General features: G+C 47.0%; 1 protein-coding gene across 1 annotated transcript in view; it reads left to right on the plus strand.

Moving 5' to 3' along the window:
* The window catches only part of LOC122560268 (transcription factor E2F1-like), a 39,233-nt gene extending 16,732 nt beyond the window's left edge, over positions 1-22,501 (plus strand). Inside the window, exons 4-7 of the mRNA XM_043710794.1 lie at positions 10,257-10,415; positions 12,038-12,152; positions 15,511-15,742; positions 18,271-22,501. Of these exons, the coding sequence (XP_043566729.1) occupies positions 10,257-10,415; positions 12,038-12,152; positions 15,511-15,742; positions 18,271-18,521 (757 nt within the window). The 3' untranslated portion in view covers positions 18,522-22,501. The remainder of the gene's footprint in view (positions 1-10,256; positions 10,416-12,037; positions 12,153-15,510; positions 15,743-18,270) is intronic.
* Positions 22,502-24,736: the final 2,235 nt, after the last annotated feature.

The following is a 24,736-nucleotide window of genomic DNA, read 5'->3' on the forward strand; positions in this document are numbered from 1 at the left end:
ACCATTAATCCTGTATTCCGCATTCTTATTTGTTCTTCCAAAATGGTCAACCTCACACTTGGCAGGGTTGAACTCCATCTGCCATTCCTCAGCCCAGCTCTGCATCATATCCAAGTCCCTTTGCAGCCGATAAGAGCCCTCCTCACTATCCACAACTCCTCCAATCTTCGTATCATCTGCAAATTTACTGTCCCACTCTTTGACTCCCTCATCCAAGTCATTAATAAAAATTACGAACAGCAGAGGACCCAGAATTGATCCTGCGGAACTCCACTTGTAACTGGGCTCCAGGCTGAATATTTACTATCTACCACCACTCTCTGACTTCGACTGGTTAGCCAGTTTTCTATCCAATTGGCCAAATTTCCCTCTATCCCCTGCCTCCTGACTTTCCGCATAAGCCTACCATGGGGAACCTTCTCAAATGCCTTACTAAAATCCATGTATACTACATCCACTGCTCTTCCCTCATCCACATGCTTGGTCACCTCCTCGATGAATTCAATAAGACTTGTAAGGCAAGACCTACCCTTCACAAATCCGTGCTGGCTGTCCCTAATCCAGCAGTGTCTTTCCAGATACTCATAAATCCTATCCCTCAGTACCCTTTCCATTACTTGCTTCGTTCTGTTGTCAACATTCCACAGGGACCATTCCCTCTGGGACACCTTGGTCCACACCCAACACCTCCCCACAGCACCTTAGATAGAGCCATTCAGTATGGAAACTGACCCTTTGGTCAGTTGCCTGTAAACACTTGCCTGTTTACTTCCTCCCCCTCACCATCCAAGGCCTTAGGCACACCCTTCAGGTGGAACAGCGATTTACCTGCACTTTGCTCCATCTGGTCAACTGTATTCACTGCTCACAACGTGGTTTCCTCTACACTGGGGAGATGAAATACAGATTGTGGGGCACTCACGCTTATCCGCAAAAATGACCCCAAGCTTCCTGCTGCCTGCCACTTCAACACATCGCTGTGAACCCTGGTCAACCTCTCTGTCTGGGCTTGCTGGGTAATGCTCTGGTGAGGCTCAGTGCACGCTGGAAGAATAGCACCTCATTTTCTGATTGGGAACCCTGCAGCTTTCAGGACTTGATATTGAGTTCAAAAATGTTAGCGCCTGTGCACCTTCTCCCGTGTCCTTACCACAACCCCCACACACTAGGCCTTGTCATCAAAAAGGCTGCTTTCACCATTTTCACCCACTAATGGTCCCCATTAATAGCTTTCCTTTCTCCTGGCTCACCGCTAGCCATTCCTTTGTTTGCCCAACGATTTTTCCTCTCTCTCTCTCTCTCTCTGGGATCCATGTCCACCTTCATTTCCACATTTACTCCTCCCCCCCCCCCCCCTCCGCCCTTCAGCATATATACCAACCTATTCCGAGCTAAAATCAGTTCTGAAGAAGGGTCACTGGACCTGAAACACTGCCACTGCTTCCTCTCCACAGATGCTGCCAGACCTGCTAAGTTTCTCCGACTATGTTTGTTCATGTTAGTGATGGTACTTCTGCGACTGATTGTTGGTGGTGGGGGGACTGAAACGTTTGTGGATGTGATGCCAATCATGCGGGCTCCTTTGTTCTGAATGATGTCAAGCTTCTTGAGTGTTGTTGGAGCTGCCCCCAATCCAGGCAGGTGGGGAGTGTTCCATCTCACGCCTGACTTGTGCCTTATAGATGGTGAACAGGCTTTGAGGAGTTGGGTGGTGTTACTATCTGCAGAAACCCTAGCCTCTGACCTGCTCTTGTGAACACATTTCTTATATATCTCGTTTAGTTCAGCTTCTGGTCAATGATAAACACGAGAAAATTAGTAGTGATGGTAATGCCATTGAATGTCAAGGTGTGATGGTTAGATTCTCTCTTGATGGAGATTGTAATTGTCTAGCACTTGTGTGGTGTTAGTGTTATTTGCCACTTGTCAGTCCAAGCCTGGATATTGTCTGGCCCGTGCTGCATTTGTTCATGGACCACTTCAGTATCGGAGGAGTCGGGAATGGTGCTGAACGTTGTGCAATCATCAGCGCACATGCCCACTTCTGACCTTATGATGGATGGGAACGTCATTGATGAAGCAGCTGAAGATAGATGGGCCATGGATATGACCCTGCGGATATCCTGCAGAGATGTCCTGGAGCTGAGATGACTGACCTCCAACAACCGCAACCATCTTCCAATGTGTCAGGTATTACTCTGACTACAGGAGAGTTTACCCCTGGTACCTGTTGATTCCAGTTTTGTTAGGGCCCCTGGTGTCACAATTGGTCAAATGCAGCCTTGATGTCAAGAGTTGCCACTCTCAACTCCCCTCTGCAATTCATCTCTTCTGTCCATGTTTTTTGAACCAAGGCTGTAATGAGGTCAGGAACTGAATGGCCCTGGCAGAAACCAAACTGGGTGTCACTGAGCTGGTTACTACTGAGCAGGTGCTGCTGGATAGCACTGTTAATGACACCTTCCATCACCTTACTAATGATTGAGACCAGGCTCATTTGATAATTTCTAAGATAGCGAGTTTTGTGAATATTTGTAGCTCAGGTTGAGGTTCTAGATGTAAGTTTGCTCGATGAGCTGGAAGGTTTGTTTTCAGACATTTTGTTACCATACTAGGTAACAGCATCAGTGAGTCTCCAATGAAGCACCAAAGGTGGTATGGCCCGCCTTTTATTTATGTGTTTAGGTTTCCTTGGTTTGGTGATGTCATTTCCTTTTCTTTTTCTCTGGGGGTGGTAAATGGGGTCCAAGTCAATGTGTTTGTTGATAGAGTTCCAGTTGGAATGCCAAGCCTCTAGGAATTCTCGTGCGTGTCTCTGTTTGGCTTATCCTAGGATGGATGTGTTGTTCCAGTCGAAGTGGTGTCCTTCCTCATCTGTATGTAAAGATACCAGTGGGAGTGGGTCATGTCTTTTTGTGGCTAGTTGATGTTCATGTATCCTGCTGGCTAGTTTTCTGCCTGTTTGTCCAATGTAGTGTTTGTTACAGTTCTTGCAAGGTATTTTGTAAATGACATCAGTTTTGTTTTTTGTCTGTATAGGGTCTTTCAAGTTCATTAGCTGCTGTGTTAGTGTGTTGATGGGTTGTGGGCTACCATGATGCCAAGAGGTCTGAGTAGTGTGGCAGTAATTTCCGATGTGTCTTTGATGTTGGGGAGAGTGGTTTGGGTTTCTGGACGCGTTTTGCCTGCTTGTTTGGGTTTGTTCCTCAGAAATCGGACTGTGTTCATTGGGTACCCATTCGTTTTGAATACACTGTATCGGTGATTTTCCTCTGCTCTGCACAGTAGTTCCTCTGTGTTGCAGTATGTTGTGGCTCGTTGAAATAATGTTCTAATGTTCTAATGCAGCTTCATTGTAGTCTGTGTGTGTTGTTTTCCAGTAGACGCTGGTTTGAAGTTCCCCATTGGCTGTTCACTCTACGGATTCATCTAGGAATGGCAATTTGTTGTTGTTTTCCTCCTCTTTAGTGAATTTTATGCCAGTAATGGTATTATTGATGGTCTTGAAGGTTTTTTCTAATTTGTTTTGTGATGAGGAAGGACACCACTTCGACTGGGACAACACATCCATCCTAGGACAAGCCAAACAGAGACACACACAAGAATTCCTAGATGCATGGTATTCCAACTGAAACTCTATCAACAAACACATTGACTTGGATCCCATTTACCACCCCCTGAGAGAAAGAACAGGGCATGACATCACCACAGGAAATGACATCACCAACCCAAGGAAACCTAGATCTATAAATAAAAGGCAGGCCATGCCAACAGTGCTTCTCCGGAGGCTCACTGATGATGTTACCTAGTATGATGACGAAACATCTGAAACTGAACCTTCCAGCTCAGCGAGCAAACCTACATCCAGTTTCAAAGATAATTGATGAGCCCACTGGTGGATCTACAGACTGTGGCATTATAGGGCAAGTGGGGCTTGACCCGTTGGGGAAATGAGTTCTTTGGAGGTTTGAGCACTCCCTCCGAAACCTGGACTTTGTCTTCAACAAAACCTTTCCCTGTGATCGGTGTCTTCATGACTGAGAGTTTGCTCGGTCACACACCAGATCTTGCGTGAGCCAGTGGGGATCTGTGAACTCTTCAGGAGAGCTTTGGGGACATTCCCAAAACATTTCCACTGCTCCTCCTGGGAATTTCCTGCCACAGCCGAGTTTAGAGCAGTGCAATTGCTTCAGGAATCTCGTGTTAGGCACACGCCGATTGGCTGCTCCCACTGAGGATGTGTTTGAGTGGTTTGATGTTGGCCATGTTGACTTGGGAGTGGACGTGTTTCCGTGGAGGTGCCCTGTATTGGTAGGCTTTTGTTCCCAAGCCATCAGATGTTGCTGTAGCGATAATGAAATGATTTGTGTTCTGTGTTCCTGCTGTCTTTTCCCTCTCCTCCAAATGATTGGGGTTCCAGTTAATTCTATTCCTAACTGCGGCCACGCTTTCCTGCTGCCAGTTCTCCACCCATCTCTGTGCAAATCCGAAATACAACCATTTCACCAATCTGAGCACCTTTTGGTTCTTAATATCAACAGAACTGTAATCGACCATTCAACCCATCAATCATAGATGTACAACATGCAAAAAGACCCTTCAGTCCAACTCATCCATGCTGACCAGATATCCTAAATAAATTTAGTCCAATTTGCCAGCATTTGGCCCATATCCCTCTAAGTACTTCCTATTCATGTACCCACCCAGATGCCTTTTAAATGTTGCAATTGTACCAGCCTCCACCACTTCCTCTGGCAGCTCATTCCATACACATACCATCCTCTGTGTGAAAAAGTTGCTCCTTAGGTCTCTTTTATATCTTTCCCCTCTCACCTTAAACCAAAGCCCTCTAGTTTTGGACTCCCCCAACCCCAGGGAAAAGACCTTGTCTATTTACCCTATCCATGCCCCTCATGATTTTATAAACCTCTATAAGGTCACCCCTCAGCCTCCGACACTCCAGGGAAAACAGTCCTAGCCTACTGTAGTTCAAAACCCTCCAACCCTGGCAACATCCTTGTAAATCTTTTCTGAGCCCTTTCAAGTTTCACGACATCCTTCCTATAAGAGGGAGACCAAAATTGCCCTGTTCCTCCGTTCAGTTAGACCATTGGCTGATCTGCTTTCTAATTCCATATTTGCCCTGAGACCATATTCCATAAATCCCCTGACCTAAGAAACTTTGATCTATCTCCGATTTAAATTTTTTAATTGAGCCAGCATTTGCCTTTTTTTTTGTGGAGGAGATGAAATGATCTGAACTAATCCCCTGTGTGATCGGATTCTGATTTGAAGGCTGTTGCAGAATTGCTGTGTTGCAGACGGAGATCTTTCAGCCCGTCATGTCTCTGCCAGCTCTCCGAGTGAGTGTGTCACTGTCTGCCGTTCTCTCTTTGTCACCTTGCATCTCCCTCCTTTTTAAATAATGATCTCATGCCTTGGTGAATACCTCAGCTGAATGTGGCCCCATCACACTTGCCGGCAGTTCCAGCACTAATCACTCACTGTGTAAAAATATTTTTCGAAGTTTTTCTTTGTGTTACATTCACTTGTCCTCGACTTGTCCCACTAGTGCATAATGTTTTCTCTCTCCATCTGATCAATTCCTTTCAAATTCCCAAAGATGATTTCTTTGGTAGTCAGAACTCAGGCATCGTAAGCACATGGCTGGCACAATGGAGTTGGTTTCAGATGATCACGGGCCTCACTGCTGGTGCTGTTGGCTGCTTCGAGGACGCTGACGTTAATACCCTGTTCTCCCAGCTGATGCAGACAATCCATCTGAAGCTACATTGATGATACTTCTCAATGGTCTTGAGGTGGCGTCTATACATACCTTTCGGGACCATAATGAAGAGTTGGAAGAATGACTCCCTGAACTACATGTCTCTTGGGATCAACATGGATGTCATGGTTGAATACTGTCATCGTTAGGCAGTGCTTACAGATTGGATGTGATATGATGAATCTCCACAGGTGAGAGGTAGCTTCCCACGTAGAAGGAATGTTCCATGTTTGGGATGAGTCCTCTGTGGATGGACTGAGGGACCGGAACTTGACCTCAGCTGGGTTGGAAAAGGATTTGAGTCTTCTTGAGGGCAACACTGAAAGCAGCCCTTCGGGATGCTACCGCAGAGGCAGTAAGCGAGGCTTGAAAATTCTCTTCCAAGAGACAGAGATGGCATTGTCATCCACATACTGAAGGTCCACAGGTGAGGTTGGTGTTGTTTCCTCCTTGGGTTTCAGCCAGTTGAGGTTGAAAAATGTTCAGTTTATCCTGCAGCGTTGTGCACATCGCTGGGAAGTTTGTTCTTGATAAGATGAAGAATAGTAGTGATCAAGACGGAGAAAAGGGTGGGGGCAATCCCTGCGTGACCCCGAAGGACTCTGTCATAGCAGCATTGGTGAGGACTGTTACCAACACCTCGTCGTGGAGGACAGGGAGGTCCTTGATGAATTTCACTGGATAACCAGCCTTTGATAGGGCTTTCTCCAGCATTTCCTGATTGCTAGAGTCAAGAGCCTTGGTCAGCATGACGAAGGTAATGTAGAGCACTTGCTGTTGCTCCTGGCATTTCTCTCGGAGTTGCCAAGCAGGGAAAAATCATTCCTGTAGTTGCGTCTACTCCTGCAGCCTTTCCATTCTTCGTCTGTCTAATGGAAACTTCAACCTCCACCACAGGAGTCCAGTTATCATCCTTGATGGGGAGTTGGGGGATTTCCTCAAACCCGTCCTCATTGGCGATTGTATTGGCGCTTAGAAGTCCTTTCCAACAGAGGTGAATGTTTTCTCTGTCTCTCAAAAGGCTTCTGTCCTTACTCCACACAGGTTTGAGTCCAAGGCTGTTGGGCCTCTATGCTACAGTGGTGGCATTGAAGAAGCCCCAGATGTTGTTCTTGTCGGCAAAGCAATGCAGCTCCTTACCTGTCCCATTGCACCATCAGGTCTTCATTTCTCTCATTCCTCTTGGTTACTCCATCTTTACTGTTTGCTGAGATCTCCGCTTTGACTCGCTGGTTTTTCAGTGAACGAGTTGCCATCACCTTGGAGTCTGATGAAGCCAAAGAACCTTATGGTGCTTTCACATTCTCATTCAAGGAAGTCTGACTGTTGATTCTGATGTTATCTGTGGGAAATTGTGGTGAATGCGTCCACCACTGTTTCTCCCTGTGTATAACAGTGTTTGAAATATAAAACCCTGTGGCTGTGGAAGGTGATACATCAATGCAAGTTTTCAATGTTGTGATTTCACGGGCTGATTTCTGGCCGTCCCACTGAATATTTGCCTTGTGGGGCGGGAAAGGCAGAGGGAGGGCAGAATAAAACCAGTTCTGACCGGCAGCGATAGTAAAAGTGCGGAGTCATGGTGCAGTGAGGCAGCAGAGTTACTGTGCACTTGCCAAGTGGGCCATAGGTGAAGGGTTACCATTTGACCTCTCCATCCCATTTGTATACTTCATTTTTGCTCAGTCTAAAAAAAATACACCTAGTCAGTGTGTGTGTTTTGACCAAGCCACTTCATGTCCTGCTGACTGCAAACTTTATTGCTCCCTTTAATCTTTTAATTGGAGGGTGTGGGAGTAGGGAAGGAAATGGGGAAACAGGGATTACCAGTCTTAGGGCATTCAGAGTTGGCACATGGCATTGCCCAGGGATGGTAATCGTTGCTGTGACCATCTTCCCTGTGTGTTGACCTCGGAGCATTCCTGCAACAGCTAGCCTTGGGCTTGAATCCTTTCCCAATTGAAGAAGGATGTGTAGATACGTAGACCAGCAGGGAAGAGGTAACAAGGAAGCAATCTTTGGACTCCACCAGTTCACCTCTCCTGTGTGTCTCCAAATTTCAACGTCAGCTGAAAGCTCTCTGCTTCTCTCTCCTCCTTTACGATATTGCTTAAAATCCACCTTTTTGACTAAGCTTTGATCACCTGACTTAATATCTGTTTCCGTGGCTCGGTGTGTCCGATGTTGTTGCTGCCGCAAGGTGTCTTTGGCTGTTTTGCTACATTAAGGATGCTATATAAATGCACGTTGTTTATCTTGAGAAGGATGACTGAATTGACAGCACCAGCCAGGCAACATTGGCCGGTGACGCACCTCTGAGGTTCAGGGAAGTCAATTACACAAAGACTTCCTGTAAGCAAACTGAAACCACCCACTCTCTGGGATGGCACCATCATGACACCAACCTCATTGCGTAGCAGCAATGTCTGCCATTGATGTTTGTTCCCAGGAGCAAGAGCACACATTCCAGTCGCGCTTTCACCACCTTAATCCTCAGTGGGATACAGTTTGGAAAAGGTAAAGCCAAATAACTTGCGTTTGTGTTTTTCTTTATCCTACCTTGGGGTGAGTGGGTATCTCTGGCTAGGCCAGCATTTGCTGCCCTTGATCATTGCCAGTGAGCTGAGTGGCTTGTTAGACCATTTCAGAGGGTGGTTAACAATCGACCAGTTGCTGTGGGTCTGGAGTCATATGTAGGCCAGCTGAGATAAAGACGACGGGTTTCCTTCCCTGAAGGACATTAGTGGACCAGATGGGTTTTTAACAGCACTTGATAGTGGTTTCATGGTTACCATCACTGACCTGATTGAGTTCCTGTTGGGAATGTGTGACTGTATGAGGAGCTTTACTCAGCATTTAGACTGCGTTTAAACTGGCCCGGGACTGAGGATGGAAGGCAAGAGTGTTCCAATTGTTAATGCACAGATTGCGAAGCACTCACTTTATGTATGATGTTGTGGTCAGGTAAGAAGGGTCCCCTCTCTTAACCCGCTCTTGGGGTCGCTTTTAATATTATTTTTGCTTCCTTTTCTCGTGTTCTTCTGTCACAGACAGGATCTCTGGTATTAAAGTCCGACTTTATGACAGGTGCACCTAGAAAGCATTGTATCTGGATGCATCACTGGTTGGTATGGCAACTGCTGTTCCCGAGACTAAAAAATATTACAGAGAGCCATGAACACAGCCCAGACAGTCAAGCAAGCCATCCATTGGCTCCATCTATACTTCCCACTGCCTCAGGAAAGCAGCCAACTTAATCAAAGACCCCTCCCACCCTGGTTATACTCTCCGCTGTCAGGTAGAAGATATAAAGGTTTGAATACACATACAAAGAGTTTGAAAAACAGCTTCTTTCTCGCTGTTATCAGACGTTTGAATGGACCTCTGTAATATTAATGTTGATCAATCTGTGCGCTTTCCTGGCAACTGTAGCATTGTATTCTGCATCCTGTTCTGTCACTCTGGTGCACTTGTATAGTATAATCTGCCTGTAAAGGACATGAGACAACATTTTTCACTGCACCTCAGTACACGTGACAGTGATAAATCAAATTAAATCCGATAATGGAAGTTGACTGTGGATGGTCCACATGTACCGTAATCCTGACACTTTCCTGACACACAGAACAGACTTGATCAATATTCTTTTCTTTCCATTTACAATGAGTGTTCATATATTAAAGAATTATACAAAAATTGGGGCAACAACACGCATGCACATTCCACATTCACACCTGTGTTCAAAACCTGTTTTGGTTCTGTTAGACCAGACCCTGAGGAAGGTTCCCCTATTTATTATGATCCCTGACAGCATGCTCTAAATTAAACTCTGGTGTGTGGAGGGGTAAATGGCCCTCCTCCTTTATTCACAGGATCGGCTTGGTTCATCAGAAGGAAACAGGACAAGTATGACCCGAGGGGGAGAGAGAAAAACCAGCAGTCTCCAGGACACCGGGGGCTGGCATACCCTGGCGAACGGGGTTCGAGAGGGTTAATGTGTGCTGAAGAAAGGGCTTGCGGAAAAAATACACATGAGCTTCTGGCTAAATTTGACTAGCGCCGGTCATAGTGGGGGCAGTCCCAGGCTTGGCAATGTCAGGGAATAGACATTTTATTGGGAGCTCATTTGGCCAATAGTACAATATCACACAACCCTCCGCCCCAAAGGAAAGGGCAGAGCAGAGAGGCTGGAGAAAGTCAGCAGCAAGTGGAAGTTGTAGGATGACTGCATTTCAGCTGTGATTGGCCATATTTAGTTGTGTTGGTCCACTCGGCTACTTAAGTGTAAGTTGTTGTTTTGTTGCACTTTTTTTTAGAAGTGGGACTTGGGGCTAGTACAGAAGCCATTGGGAGAGGATCTGGGGGACTGGATGCCTTTTGCAATTCAAGAGCATCTCTTCATTACCTTGTGTTCCTGCAGCCACTGAGATGCTTGTGTGGTGACTCTTTGCTGTGTTCCTCTGCTCCCCAGGGGTGGGCATCAGTTCCTGGATGGTGAGGTCCTGGCCCGGTACCAGGCCCTGGTGAAGGATATCGCTGAGCTGGATGAAAATGATCGCAAACTGGAGGAGCTGATCCAAAGCTGCACCCTGCAGCTCAAACTGCTGACAGAGGACTCGGAAAGCCAGAAATATCCTTCCCTTGCTACACCCGAGTGCTATGCTCAAGGAAGAACGCCTCATCTTCCACCTTGGGACCCTCCAACTACATGGCATCAACATTGACATCACCAGCTTCCTCATCTCCCCTCTCTCCACCTCATCCCAGATCCAACCCTCCAACTCAGCACCGCCGTCTTGAACTGTCTGACCTATCCACTCCGTCCTCTGCTCCAACCTGTCACAACTACCCCCCACCTGCATCTACCTATCATCTTCCCAGCTACCTCCCCCTCCCCCCCCACCCGAACCTCCTAATTATTTCTCAGCCCCCTTCGCACCCACTACATTCCTGATGAAGTGCTTATGCGCGAAACGTTGATCCTCCTGGTCCTCGGATGCTGCCTGACCTGCTGTGCTTTTGAGCAGGTAGCAGTGAGTGTTAACTCGGACCTTTACAGTCAAGGGAGACAAGTGGGACAAGGATGGAAGAGCTGGAGTGATTGAGAGTGCAGTGAACTGATGACTGAGGTGCAGTGGGGCAAAGGTCCCAGATACAAGATTAACCCGTTGCTGAGGGAGTGGAGAATACAGGCCTGAGAGGTGGGGCTGGAGTAGACAATGGTGGTCAGGTGGGAAAAAGGTCACAATGATTTATACCAGAAGGTTAGGGGTGCAACAGAATCTGAAAACTGGACACTGCAGGATCTGTGGAGATAGCTGAGGACCAAGTGGTAGGAGGGTGTGCAATGCCTTCCAAATCATAGACCTGGGCTATTTGAGGTCAAGGAAGGAAGAAATATATGAAGTGGCAACAGTCGGGGAAAGGGTTTAGATTGGGTGCTGTTTGCGTGTGTTAGATTTACATTGTTTTGGATTGGGATTGGATTTGGGTTGGGTATAGGTTGGGCTGTGATTGGTTTTCGGTTGTGCTAGGTTGGGGTTGTGTTGTGTTGGGATTGGGTAGGGTTGCGTTGTGTTGTTGTGTTTGATTGGGGTTGGATTGTGTTGGGTTGGAATTGGTTTAGGTTGGGTTGTGTTTGATTGGGTTTGGGTTGTGTTGGGTTGGAATTGGTTTGGGTTGGGATTGGTTTAAGTTTCGTTGTGTTTGATTGGGTTTGGATTGTGTTGGGTTGGGATTGGTGCACAGAAATAACCAGATCCAAGACAAGACAGTGGTGATACACATGGGCAGTGCCTTCTGCTAATCCATAAATCTCTGGAGTGTATGTTGAAATCAGAATCCAGATTGTCTGAATGGAGTATTTCCCTCTTGCCCCCACCCCCGATGGTGAGTTGGCTTCTTAAAGAGACTGCAGTGGTTAGAAAAGCCACTCACCACCACCATCTCAGGGGCAACTAGGGATGAGCAGTAGATGTTGGTCCAGCCAATGAAGCTCTGCCATCATGATTGAATAAATCAAATGAAGTCTACTCCCTCAAGCTGACAATGCTCATCTTGTTAAATGACTCCTGGGTTTTAATGCAGTGCACTGGAACTGCTAGTGAGACTTATTGACAACACACAGGGATCTCTGCTTCGATGCCAGATTAAATCTGGTGCAAAGACTATTGTGCAACCTTTAAAGAACACAAATGGAATGTATTATTTCTGTCAGTCTAAAATTATTTCCTTGACCTTTCCCTCTCGCACGTTTGCCTATGTCACATGTCAGGACTTGCGCAGCATTGAAGACTTGGCTGATGAGATGGTGATGGTAATTAAAGCCCCAGCTGATACCAAGCTTCAGGTGACTGATCCCAGTGAGGTACGTAAAGCTCACAGAGATCACTTCCCAAGCTGAATTCCAGCAGAAATCTGGTCTGCACACTCCCTTCCGAATGTGTCCAACTCTCCAGTCGTTGAAGGTTGATCCCTCAGAGTGCATGGTGGGGGAAGGCAGATGGTGGTAATGTGATACAACCTCCAGGTGTATGGTGAACCACATTTGGCAAACTCTTACACCTTCTAATCCTCCAAATCTCAGTCCACACCCAACTCCATAGGCAGAATGGGGGAGGAGGGGCAAAGCGAGGTGGGGGGGGGAAGCTGGTTATGGGGAACTGTGGGGCAAAGATGTCCGAGTGGGCTGCCTCCACCATGTTCTCACCTTGTGAAAACATTTCTCCTTGTGTTGACTACTTCTGCAAATGATCTGAGATCTGTTTCCTCTCTGCCTACTCTGGCTGCACCCTTTATTATTTTGAGCACCTCTCAACTTTCCTTTCACCCACAAAAACAGTCCCGGATTGTCCCAAAACAAAGTGCTGGAGAAACTCATTAGGTCTGGAAGCATCTGTGAAGAGAAACTGAGCTAATAGTTTGAGTGCAGCAACCCTGTGACAGATTTCAGTTTCTCCTTTCTGTCTGCCTGTTTACTCATCCATGGAACCATTATCGTGAATCGTTCTCTGCATCTTCTCAAATGCCTTCTCTCCCCTTGTAAAGTGTGGCACCCAGAACTGCATTGATAATGTGGCTGACTTTCATCCAGTTCCGCGTGTGAACTAGTTGATGCTGATTAATAGTGACTAGCTGCTTCATATTGAGGAGAGAGCATGTGCATCTGAGTCATTTGTTAGCCCCCTGAATCCCACACCTCTCTCCAGTGCAATGCGGCAAAGCTAAAGGGAGGTGTAGCACAAGGTGACTTTGGGGTGGCACGGTGGCTCAGTGATTAACACTGCTGCCTCACAGCACCAAGGTCCCAGGTTCAATTCCAGCCTCGGGCGACTGTCTGTGTGGAGTTTGCACATTCTCCCTGTGTCTGTGTGGGTTTCCTCCGGGTGCTCCGGTTTCCTCCCACAGTCCAAAGATGTGCAGGTCAGGAGAATTGGCTGTTGGAAATGCAGGGTTATAAGGATAGGATGGGATGCTCTTCAGTGGGTTGGCATGGACTCGATGGGTTGAATGGTCTGCTTCTTCACTGTAGGTGTTCTGTCATATTATTCTATGACAATGTTATAATATTTTTGGAATTGCAAGGTGTGTTGCAGACTCAGTTGCTGCTGGTTCTGTATCTGGCATTTTTCTGGAACAGAGGAAGATTTCAGGTTATTTCTTCCTCCCACAGCCCAGATGTTGGACCATCCTTATCCTGTCTCTATTACAAATGTTGCCGCATCTTCACTCGAACTGGCTCCTTGATGTTTGCTGCTGCTGAGGCTGTTTTGCTGTTCAGCTGTTGTCAGGGTTTATAAAATTATGTGGTTACAGAATCTTTCTTCTGTCACTATCAGGTTCATAGCTCCTTGAAAGTGGAGTTGCCTGTAGATAGGATAGTGAAGAAGGAGTTTGATATGCTTTCCTTTATTGGTCAGAGTATTGAGTACAGGAGTTGGGAGGTCATGTTGTGGCTGTACAGGACATTGGTTAGGCCACTTTTGGAATATTGAATGCAATTCTGGTCTTCCTATTGGAAGGATGTTGTGAAACTTGAAAGGGTGCAGAAAAGATTTACAAGGAAGTTGCCAGGGTTGGAGGATTTGAGCTATGGGGAGATGCTGAACTGGCTGGGGCTGTTTTCCCTGGAGCATTGAAGGCTGAGGGATGACCCTATCGAGGTTTATAAAATCACGGGCATGGATATGGTAAATAGACAAAGTCTTTTCCCTGGGGTGGGGGAGTCCAGAAATAGAGGGCATAGGTTTAGGGTGAGAGGGAACGATATAAAAGGGACCTAAGAGGCAACCTTTTCACACACAGGATAGTACGTGTATGGAATGAGCGGCCAGAGGAAGTGGAGAAGGCTGGTACAGTTGCATTATTTAAAAGGCACATGGATGGGTATATGAATAGGAAGGGTTTGGAGGGATATGGGCCAAGTGCTGGTAAATAAGTCTAGATTGGGTTGGGCTATCTGGTCGGCATCGGCGAGTTGGGCCAAAGGGTCTGTTTCCTTACTGTACATCTCTATGACTCTATGCTGGGGCATTGGCAGCTGTTGCCCTCTTCTCTCACCTGGGTTTGACTATTTCCCAGGTCTCAGCCTGACCAGGAATGTCACTGGCCATATCCCCAAGTCTGACCCTGCCCTCTGTGGTACTGTTGGGTCAAAGAGTCAGCTGCCTTCTGTTACCTCGAAATGTGATTGCAGATTAGTGCAGGAGTGAAGCCAGGAACCATTTCTACTGACAGGAAGTGGAAGGAGTTTGGGGCACACTCGTCCAAATGATCCAGTGTTAATTGGATGAAGTTTCATCGATCAAGGATATTAAGGAATACAGGACAATGGTCAGTATAGTTCACAAGTCAGCTATAATCTCAGGGGTCTCACAGGTTTGTGATTCTCAATGGCCTCTTCCTGTTCCTGTTTTCCTACACAAGAAGATTCTTGTCTCTTGAGGGTCATTGGATAGTGAGGATAAGCAGCCTGATTGGTTGTCCCCTTGTCTTCTCTCCCCCCCTTAATGTCTTTTCTGTGGCCTGGGCTCTGCTAACTGTGGGACATAAGAACCCGAAGAGGCCATTCAGCCCCTCATTCTAGCATTCGGTTAGATCATGATGGATCTGCACCTTAGTCTTCAGTCCATTTCTCTCTGTCTGTCTGTCTCTCTCTCTCTATACCCTATCAATTCATTTACTGACCCCAAAAACTTCATTCGACCATTCCTTATCCTCTAAGAGGAAAACAGTGATGTTGTGGTAATGTTCTGGACTAGTGATGGGACCCAGCCTCAAACTGTGGGGCATGGGCTCAAATCCCAGCCAGACGGCTGCTGGAATTGAAATTCAATTGACAAGGTCACAGACACCACTGATTCCCGTGAAAACCCATCCCATTCACTAATATCCTTTAAACATTATCCGCCATCCTTACTCAGTCTGGCTTATATGTGACTCCAGGCCCTTTGAAATTACCCTGCTAAGTCACCCAGTCCAAGGGTCATTAGTGATGGGCAGGAAGTGCTGGTTTTGCCAAACAATAATCACGAGGAACAAGCTGAGCGCTCACGGCGGGAGGGCAGGCCAGATGTCATGCCTGCTCTTTCTTTACGTGGGGTGGTGCATTTACACTCTGAGCCAGTGCAGGCAGCAGTGATCGGACTTTAAAGATGGGTTTCAGTGATGGGGTCTGTAATCACGTGTGTTTGTGTGTTCCTCTCTCTGTCTGTCTCTGTGTGAAGGCACTTCAGATCTCGTTGCAAAGCAGCAGGGGGCCAGTGGATGTCTTCCTGTGTCCTGAGAGCAGCTCGGGCACTTGCAGTCCCGTGAGGAGCCTCGTCAGCCCCGTGAAGGTCAGCCCTGTGAAGGTCAGCCCCATCCGGACAGGTGGGCTGGCTCCAGTAACCCACCAGGAACTGTTAGGAAGCACTTCCCAGGGGACCATCCTCTTATCGTCTTCAAGTCATGACCAAGGTCTGTGTGTGTGTTTGCTTTATTATGTTCCCTGTGGTCCAGTGGGTAACACACTCGCCTCTGAGCCTGAAGGTCGTGGATTCAAATCCATGAGAAACTTGGGTGGTACGGTGGCTCAGTGGTTAGCACTGCTGCCTCACATCGGCAGGGTCTCAGGTTCGATTCCAGCCTCGGGTGGTTGTCAGTGTGGAGTTTGCACATTCTCCCTGTGGCTGTGTGGTTTTCCTCCAGGTGCTCCGGTTTCCTCCCACAATCCAAAGATGTGCAGGTCGGGTAAATTGGCCATGTTAAATTGCCCATAGTGTTTGGTGCATTAGCCAGAGGAGGGTGGGTTACTCTTCAGAGGATCGGTGTGGACTTGTTGGGCTGAAGGGCCTGTTTCCACACTGTAGGGTATCTAATCTAATCTAATAACCCGAGGCTGACGGCCTCTCCAGTCTCTCCTTATAATTCAAACCATCCCGTCCCAGTACCATCCTAGTAAACCTTTTCTGATCCCTCTCCTCAGCTCAATAGTATCCTCCTTATAATGGGGTAACCAGAACTGGACACAGTACTCCAGACATTATCACATGGCTAGTGTGGAATGTAAACTTTGCTAAACAAAGCCCAAGACTGAAGCTTTTCGTTTTGCATTTGCCAGAATAACTGGACAAGAAACACACACAAAGGGACACTGTTTTATACAGTGGAAAAAGAGGATGCTGATTGGTTGAGCCATTGTCGGTATGGAGCTGCTGCAAGAGTTAACTGTCAATCTTAGTTCTCAGACTAACCAGATGGATTCTGACTGGCCAGGGTGTTGCCATGGGGATGCAGCGCAGATTGTAATTTTTGATGAGCCATTTTCTTTCCCCCTCAATGAAAAGCTGCACCGCACCGAGGAATTCCTTTTATCTGCGTAAAACAGAGTCCTGTATCCTCCAACTGCATTTGGATATCCATCAGCCTGCGAGTCCAGCTGATGGTCTTACAGTGGATTCCGATGTAATTGTTAACATGGTCTGGATCATTTTATCAATGTTGTCCAATAACAGAATCCCATCTAATAGTGAATGCAGTGTTCCAAAGCTTCCAAACGCAGGCTGGTTGGGCACAGCTGCCATGCTGCCCACTGTGAACGGTCAATGGGTTGTGTTGTTTGATACAATCTGCCCGTGTTTGGAGTGTGCACCTTACCCACCTGGCATCACATTGGCACTGAAACTAATGCGTCAAGTTGCTCATTTTTGTGGTTGCATCCTAGTCCCCGATTAGAGCAAACTGAAAACTGCTTGCCTTCTTTTGATAGTGTTTGAATGGCACATTGCCGACTTTGGGATCTTGCTGTGTGAAATTTAGCTGTGGCATTTCCTGCATTTACAGCAGTGACTACGTTTCAGCAGTACTTGGTTGACCATAAATGCTCCGAGACATCCAGAGGTCACAAAAGTGGTTACAGAAGTGGAAGATTTTTGTTTTTAACAGCACCTTGGGTGATATCTCCAAACCGCATGTTATCGGGTGCATTAGGCTTCGGGCCTGTGCGGTGCTGCTCTTAGACTGGCTTTCTCCCTGAGGTGCTGAACTTGCAAAGGTGCCTTTGTACCATTTGACAGTTCAATGTGCAGGAGCTGATGTTGGACTGGGGTGGACAAAGTTGAAAACAACGAGGTAAAAACAATGACTGCAGATGCTGGAAACCAGATTCTGGATTAGTGGTGCTGGAAGAGCACAGCAGTTCGGGCAGCATCCGAGGACAGGCAAAATCCGAGGACAATACCAGGTTATAGTCCAACGGGTTTACTTGCACTAGCTTTTGGAGTGCTGGCATTTTAATTTACAAATAAATGCAAAATACAGCCAATTTGCTGGAGATCTAAAATAAAAACAGAGTGCTGGAAAAACTCGGCAGTTCTGGCTGCACCTGGAAGTGAAATAGAGATAACAATTCAAGTTTGATATGAATCTTTACTGAAAAAGTCATACTGGTCGTGAAATGTTAGCTCCGTTTTGCTCTTAACACATACTCCTATACCTACTGAATTTGGAGTGGCTCAGTAGTTAGCACTGTTGCCTCACTGCACCAGGGATCCAGGTTCGATTCCACCCTCAGGCAACTGTCTGTGTGGAGTTTGCACATTCTCCCCGTGTCTGCATGGGTTTCCTCCGGGTGCTCCGGTTTCCTACCACAGTCTAAAGATGCACAGGTCAGGTGAATTGGTCATGCTAAATTGCCCATAGTGTCCAGGGGGTGGATTAGCCATGGAGATATGTGGGGTTATGGGGATAGGATGTGGGGTTGGATCTGGGTGGGATTCTCTTCAAAGGGCCAGTGTGGACTCGATGAACCGAATGGCCTATTTCCACACTGGAGGGATCCTATGATTCTCCAGCACAGTTTTTCTTTGAGACGTTTAAATTTGATGGTTTTATTGTATCTCTGAATCTGATTATTTCTGTCTATGGTGTTTTTGGGATGGGGAGAATGGAAAGATCCCATTGTTTCGTATAATTTTGACTGACACTTATTTGTTCTGTATTCACAGGGACGCACCTTGCAAGCAATGCATCCTCCCCATTGGGAGGAGTTGCGGACATTAACCTTTCCCCTTTGACCTCAGCTGCCAACCTTCTACAGCAGCCGGACGACACCCTTCCCACAATCCCGTTTGATGACATGTTTATCAACCTCTCTCCACCAATGTTTCAGGATTACCATTTTGGGTTAGACGAAGGGGAAGGGATCAGCGAGTTGTTCGACTGTGACTTTGACACGCTACCACCGTTGGAGTTCTGAGGGAGTGTTTGTGGGTGAGTTGGGAGCCGGCCTGTATTATTCTGAAATGGAAGCAGAAATTGCTGGAGAAGCTCAGCAGGAGTTTGTGCAGAGAGAAAGCAGAATCAGCGTTTCGGATCAAGTGGCCTTTCTTCAAAATTTCCAGCACCTGCACTTCTTTTGTTGGTTTGATTTACTGTGTTATTCTGTGCCAGAAACATTTGGGAAAGGCTTTCTCCCTTTGGCTCATGTGATTGATCAGCTGGAGTTGCCTTGCAAGTCACTGGAAGATGAAAGTTCCTGAGACTGGAGTGAATTTGCTCATTCCATGGTTTCTGCTCTGTATAAAGGTGTCCTTCCTAATTGGATCCCCTCCCTAACCGTAAGCCATCTCTAATCATAGTAATTATTTCAGATCATTGGAATTTGAGAATCTCAGAGGAAATACTCATTGTGATCATTTCAAGTTTTCCCTTCAGTCACTGTTGCTAATGACCATATGTTAGTCTTGAATGGTCATTAGCTTCTCTCACCCATTACTGGATGCAATAGAGTTAAAATCCAACAAAAGCCACTTGAGGTATACAACTGATTAAAAAGGACCATCAGGAACCATTATCTAATGTCGCAATTTCACAGACAAAGAGCTGTGCACATGAATTATGTCAGCTAATTTATTTAGTAGCCAACAATTTATATTGTGTGAGGGAAAAGGTCCATGCTAACCGCCTGACCAGTCACCCGCCCGACCAATCAACCTCCTGACCAATCAGCAGCCTTTTCCACTTGCTGTATAAATTGTTGTTCCCTTTGAATTTGATGTCCTGATGAGTGTGAGATGAAAAGCTTCGACATTGCAACTGTTTGCCAAAACTCAGGTTTTAATTTTGTTGTGAATCAGCATTCTTCTTTTATGAGGTCCCCTTCCTGCCTGGACCATATTCTGAGGTGTCCGGGCGGAGTCTTGCCGGTGTGGGATGTCTGCTCTGGGACAGAGAAAGCCAGCCCGTTCCCCCTCCCCCTCCCCCGGGTGGGGGTGGGGGCTGTTGGGTTTGGAGTGTCCCTTGACTGACTTCCCGGTGAAAGCTGCCCTGAAGGGGGATCCAATTTTGCCGACCGGGTCTTTCTGGTTGGACTGGTTAGGATTCCGCACAGAGTGGTCCTGATGCTGTGGTGGTGATAAGGCAGGGCCCCAACCATCCCGGTACCCTGATGGTTCAGAAGTTCCGATTGGCTGGGCAGGTGGTTGACTGAGGGCCATTTCCAGGGTCATTAGGTTGTTTTGGGGTGGGTGGGTGGGTTGGCTTAACAGTCTGTTAGCATTCATTCACCACCCCCTCCCCAGAAAGGTCCACCCACCCCCAAAAAAGTAATGCCAACTGTGTCGATTACTGCAGTGCCACTGCTGTCTCACCTCTGAGCAGTTTGCTGGTGATGTTTAAACAGCGAGCCCCGGTGAAGGGAGAGGGGTAGATCTCGAATTTATGTGGCGCCTTTTGCAACCCTCCACATCTCTTGACACAACGAAAGCCTGTGAGGTGTTTTGCGGGGACGCTATTAAAATGTACGTCTGTGACGCTGAGAGGGGTGGGGGTAGATGGCCCTAATGACCAAAAGGGGTGAGCTTCAGGGAAATGTCTGAACACAGGAGAGTGGGGCGGAGAGGTTGAAGACAGGAATTCTGGAGCAGAGGTGTAGGCACAGCTGCTGTGGGTGGAGCATTTAAAATGGGGGGTGGCTCTAGAGGCCAGACTGAGGTCAGGGAGGTTGCCAAGATGGTGAGCGAGAGAGGCTGCCGAGTGATTTGAAAGCAAGGGTAAGAATTGTAAAATCAGAACGTTGCTTGAGGGGGAAGGGGGTGGTGGGCCAGGGTCATTCAGTGAGGACTGGGTCAGTGTTAGAGAGGGATTTATGATTTGTTATGGAGCGGAGGGGAAAGTGACAGGGCTTTGGGTGAGTTGTAGTTGATGGAGGTGGGACTGTGTTGGAATAGTCCAGACCGAGTATAACAAAGGCAGGGGTGATGGCTCCAGCAGCTGATGAGCTGAACCAAGGTTGATGATTGTCAGTGTTACAGAGGCAAGCTTAGTGACGGGTATAGATGTGGGAAGGGACAGAGACATCGGAGTACAAATACATCAGTAACTAAAGTTGTGCCACAGTTTAGCAAAGTCATCTTGAGAAAAGAAACACACGAGGTTTTATATCCAGTTGGGGTGGAATTGCGTCAGACCTGGGTGCAACCGTTACTCACAAAGGATGAAGGGGGTGTTCAGAAGTTTATCTCAGGATCAAACCTGGCGTGAACCTGACAAACAGACCCTCTCAATCTTAGACTCTTGCCAGGGACCTGACGGAGTTGGTATCTGCGGGGAGTGTGGGTGGTTTGGAGTGGGGCCCAAAGACAGTCTTCCCGATATTAACCTGGAGGGAATTTCTGAATGCCCATTAACTAGATGCTGGGTCAAGCAGTCTGCGAATTCAGGGACAGCGGGCAGGTCGAAGAACAGTGGAGTTGAGTACCGTCAGCTCGTGTGAAAACTGATGAATAATTAACTCTGGGCTTTGCAAATCCATGAAGCCCTTCCCAGTAAAATGCAGCAGCTGCAGCAATGTTGTACATAGGAAACTTCCAGAAAGGGCACTTGGCAAGTGTCCTTCAGTGGGGGGTTAGTGGCCCTGAACTTCACGCTGAGCAGGGGCATGTTGTAAACTGTCTTGGTGTGGAGAGTTCCTCTCATTGAAATGATGATGTTTTCCACTCTGTTTTCTGCTTTGAGCTTTTTATTTTGTTTTAATGTGCGTTGCCTGTTTTGTTTTTTTTTCACTCTCCCATTTTGCGTGACAGACAGAGGGATTGAAATCCAAGTGGAGTTTGCTGTCAAACTCTCTACCTGCTTGAAATCTGCCTGGGTTTCAGGCATGCTGGCTATCACAGCCCCTAGTTTCTGCCAGTACCAGAAACTGTCCTGTGAGGTGTTTTGGTCCCGGTGGTGTTTGGTGGTTTGTTAAGTGGGTGTGTGAGTGTCAGCTACTTTCGCAGTATTTAGTGCCGCAGAGTTCTGGGTAGAGGTCTCCACACGGGTCTGAGGACCGATAGCTGGGGCTGACCCACCAGGGCAGAGTGAAGGGAGTGTGCCCTTGTCAGAGGGGCTGCTGTTTTGGGTCAGATTTTAAACTGAGGCTGCTCTTCTGCACTTAAAAGATCCCATGACACCAGTTCAGAATTGATGCTGAGAAGCTAGGCCCGGTGCCCTGGAAATTGTTCACCAGTCAGAATCCACGGTTAAACTGGTTGCTCTCGCGTTGCTGCTTGTGGGATCTTGCTGTGCGCAGCTTGATTCCAGCAGTGTCAGTAACTACTTTACCAAAACTGCTTTATTGATGATTACAAGCTGAGATCTCGGCTGGTCGTGCAAAGCCCTAGCTACATGCGAGGCTTTCTCCTTTTTATTGCAAACCTTTAAAATAGACGGGGCTTGTTTCTCCCTCTTCATTAACTGCGCTGCCACTCCATGCTCCCACCTCCCTAACCCCACCTGGGGCAGCTCCTTGGGAGAATGTTCCCTGATGGAATGGGAGCTACCTGGGCAGAGGGCGAGATATTCCCAGGCACCTTCTCAGTTCTACTAGAGAAGAATGACATCTCTGAGATGCACTTCCAGCAGAGACCCAGATGGGCTGATTGGCCTCCTGTGCCACACTGTGGTCCCGTGATCCTGTATTTAACTGAGGCTTCCAGATTGGAGACGTCTCCCACTGTTATTGTGTCCCTTCCAAACTTCTAATAATAGAACCCTCACTCCTGATTTCAAGTCTCTCTTTCTCTCCTAGCTCCTTGGCAGGCCCACTACCAGAGCTATCTGCTGCAGCGAAGCATGGAGTTGGTATTATTGTATAATTGCCTCTTGCCTCTCTCCTTTAATCTTCTTGGCAGCACGGTGGCTCAGTGGTTAACACTGCTGCTTCACAGTGCTAGGGACCCCGGTTTAATTCCAGCCTCAGCCAATTGTCTGTGTGGGGTTTGCACGTTCTCCTCGTGTCTGTGTGGATTTGCTCCGGTTTTCTCCCACAATCCAAAGATCTGCAGGTTGGATGAATTGGCCATGCTAAAGTACTCAGTGTTCAGGGATGTGTAGAAATAGGTGCATTAGTCGGGGTAACTATACGATAATAGGGTTGGGGAATGGGTCTGGATGGGTTACTCTTCAGAGGTTCGGTGTGGACATGTTGGGCCAAAGGGCCTGTTTCCACACTTGTAGGGGTTCTATGATTGTATCTACATTAAATCTACTTGCTTTTTAACCTGAGAGAATGGTTTGAGTGCCTCCTCCTCACCCTCCCATCACCCATCCATCCTTCCTTCCTACAGCACGGTTCTACAGGATGACAATAAATCAGAATGTTTGCAGCCCCCACCCATCCCCACTTTCAGAGCAGACAGTGGGCACAAGCCAGGCTGGTCTGGAAAGTCGTTTCTCAGAGCTGTCCAGTGCGCAATCAAACATTTAATTCAGTTTTACCTCTGTCCTTGTCGGGAGACAGTTTTAAAGCAAGCGTCTAAGTGAGGCCAAATGATAACTGTATGTCTTTTGATTCTTCTCATCAAAGTGCATCTTACACTCTCCTGCATTAAACTGCCAGATGTTTGTCCCTCAATGAACCAATCTATATCCCATTGCAGATTCTTTGTATCCTTATCACAACATGGCCTCCCACCTATTTTGTCTTGTCAGGGGACTCTGTCCCTTTCTCCAAGTTGTTAATGTAGATATTAATAATCTAACGTCTCCACTGAACCTCATGATACTCTATTAGGTACTTGCTCCTTAAAATGTACTCATTACTCCTGACTCTGATTTCTGTGTGCTAACCCATTCTCAGTCCATGCTAATGCATTACCCTCAGTACCATGAACTCCCCCTGTCTTGTGCAATAACTTTATATATGGCACCTTATCACATGCCTTCTGGAATTCAAATATGCTGTATCTAGCAGTTCCCCTTTCTCAATTCTGCATGTTATATGCAGCAGATTTATTAAACACGATTATCCTTTCACAAGGCCACGTTGATTGTGCTTTAGTTCAACTTTTCTGAATGTCCTGTTGTTTCATCTTTAATGATCGACTCTAGCATTTTCCCAATTACAGACGTAAGACTAACTGGCCTCGAGATTCCTGTCTCTCCCTTTTTGAACAGGGCTATCACGGGGTTTTCCAGTCAACAGAACGGTCTCAGAATCCACTGAGTTCTGGAATATTTTGGCCAATGCCTCCATCTTCTCTGCAGCCAATTCCTTCAAACCTGTTCAGGCATCAGGTCAAGGAGTCTTCAGTCCCATTGGTTTGTCTGCAATGTCCTGTGGCCTCTGAGAGAAGAAATTCTGCCGCATCTCAGGCTTAACCTCGCGCTCCTTTATTCTGAGACTATGTCCTCTGGCTCTGGACTCTCCCGTGAGGGGAAACATCCTCTCAGCATTTAGCCGGTCAAACCCCTTCTGCTTCGATGAGATCACCTCTATAAACTCCAATGAGTTTAATCTTTGCTCATAAGACATTCCCTCCATACCACTGTTTTTAATGCTATAATGCATCACAGTACAACCTGCTGCTACACATGTTCATTTGAGGTAGGTCACCAAAAAAGCTGACTAGCTTATCTGACTAAATAATCTCCGTGAGGCCCATTTGATTATATGTTAAAAATGGTGGTGCTGGAAAAGCACAGCTGGTCAGGCAGCATTCAAGGAGCAGGAGAGTCGACATTTCGAGCGTAATCTCTTCATCAGGAACATTTTATTATATGAGACTGAAATTTCCTGTCCTGCTGCTGATCTTGACCTGGCCACTAGGTGGGGCAAGGATACAGCTCAGGACCAGGTGGCTGGTAAATTTGTTAGGGATATAATTATTTTGCATCTTTATACATTTTTCCTGATCTCTGACCTTCATATTGCACATTTCTGTGTCTGAAGGATTTACTTCAATTTAAAATAACACATTGCCAGCCTTAACTCCTATCAGAGCATGGGTTAGGAGGAACTGCATCACTGCTGTTGAAGAGTCTCCAAAGCCCCCACAAACACAAACATTTGCCCTCCATCGCTCATTCCCCCTCTATCTTTTCTCTTCTGTCCCACACTGTTGTCTGTCTCTCTTTTTCCCTCTCTCTCTCTTGCCCCTTCCCACTCTCTCGCCCCTTCTCATTCTCTTGCCCCTTCCCATCTTTCTCAGT

Source organism: Chiloscyllium plagiosum, chromosome 20, assembly GCF_004010195.1.
Source record: "Chiloscyllium plagiosum isolate BGI_BamShark_2017 chromosome 20, ASM401019v2, whole genome shotgun sequence".
Classification (NCBI taxonomy): Eukaryota; Metazoa; Chordata; class Chondrichthyes; order Orectolobiformes; family Hemiscylliidae; genus Chiloscyllium; species Chiloscyllium plagiosum.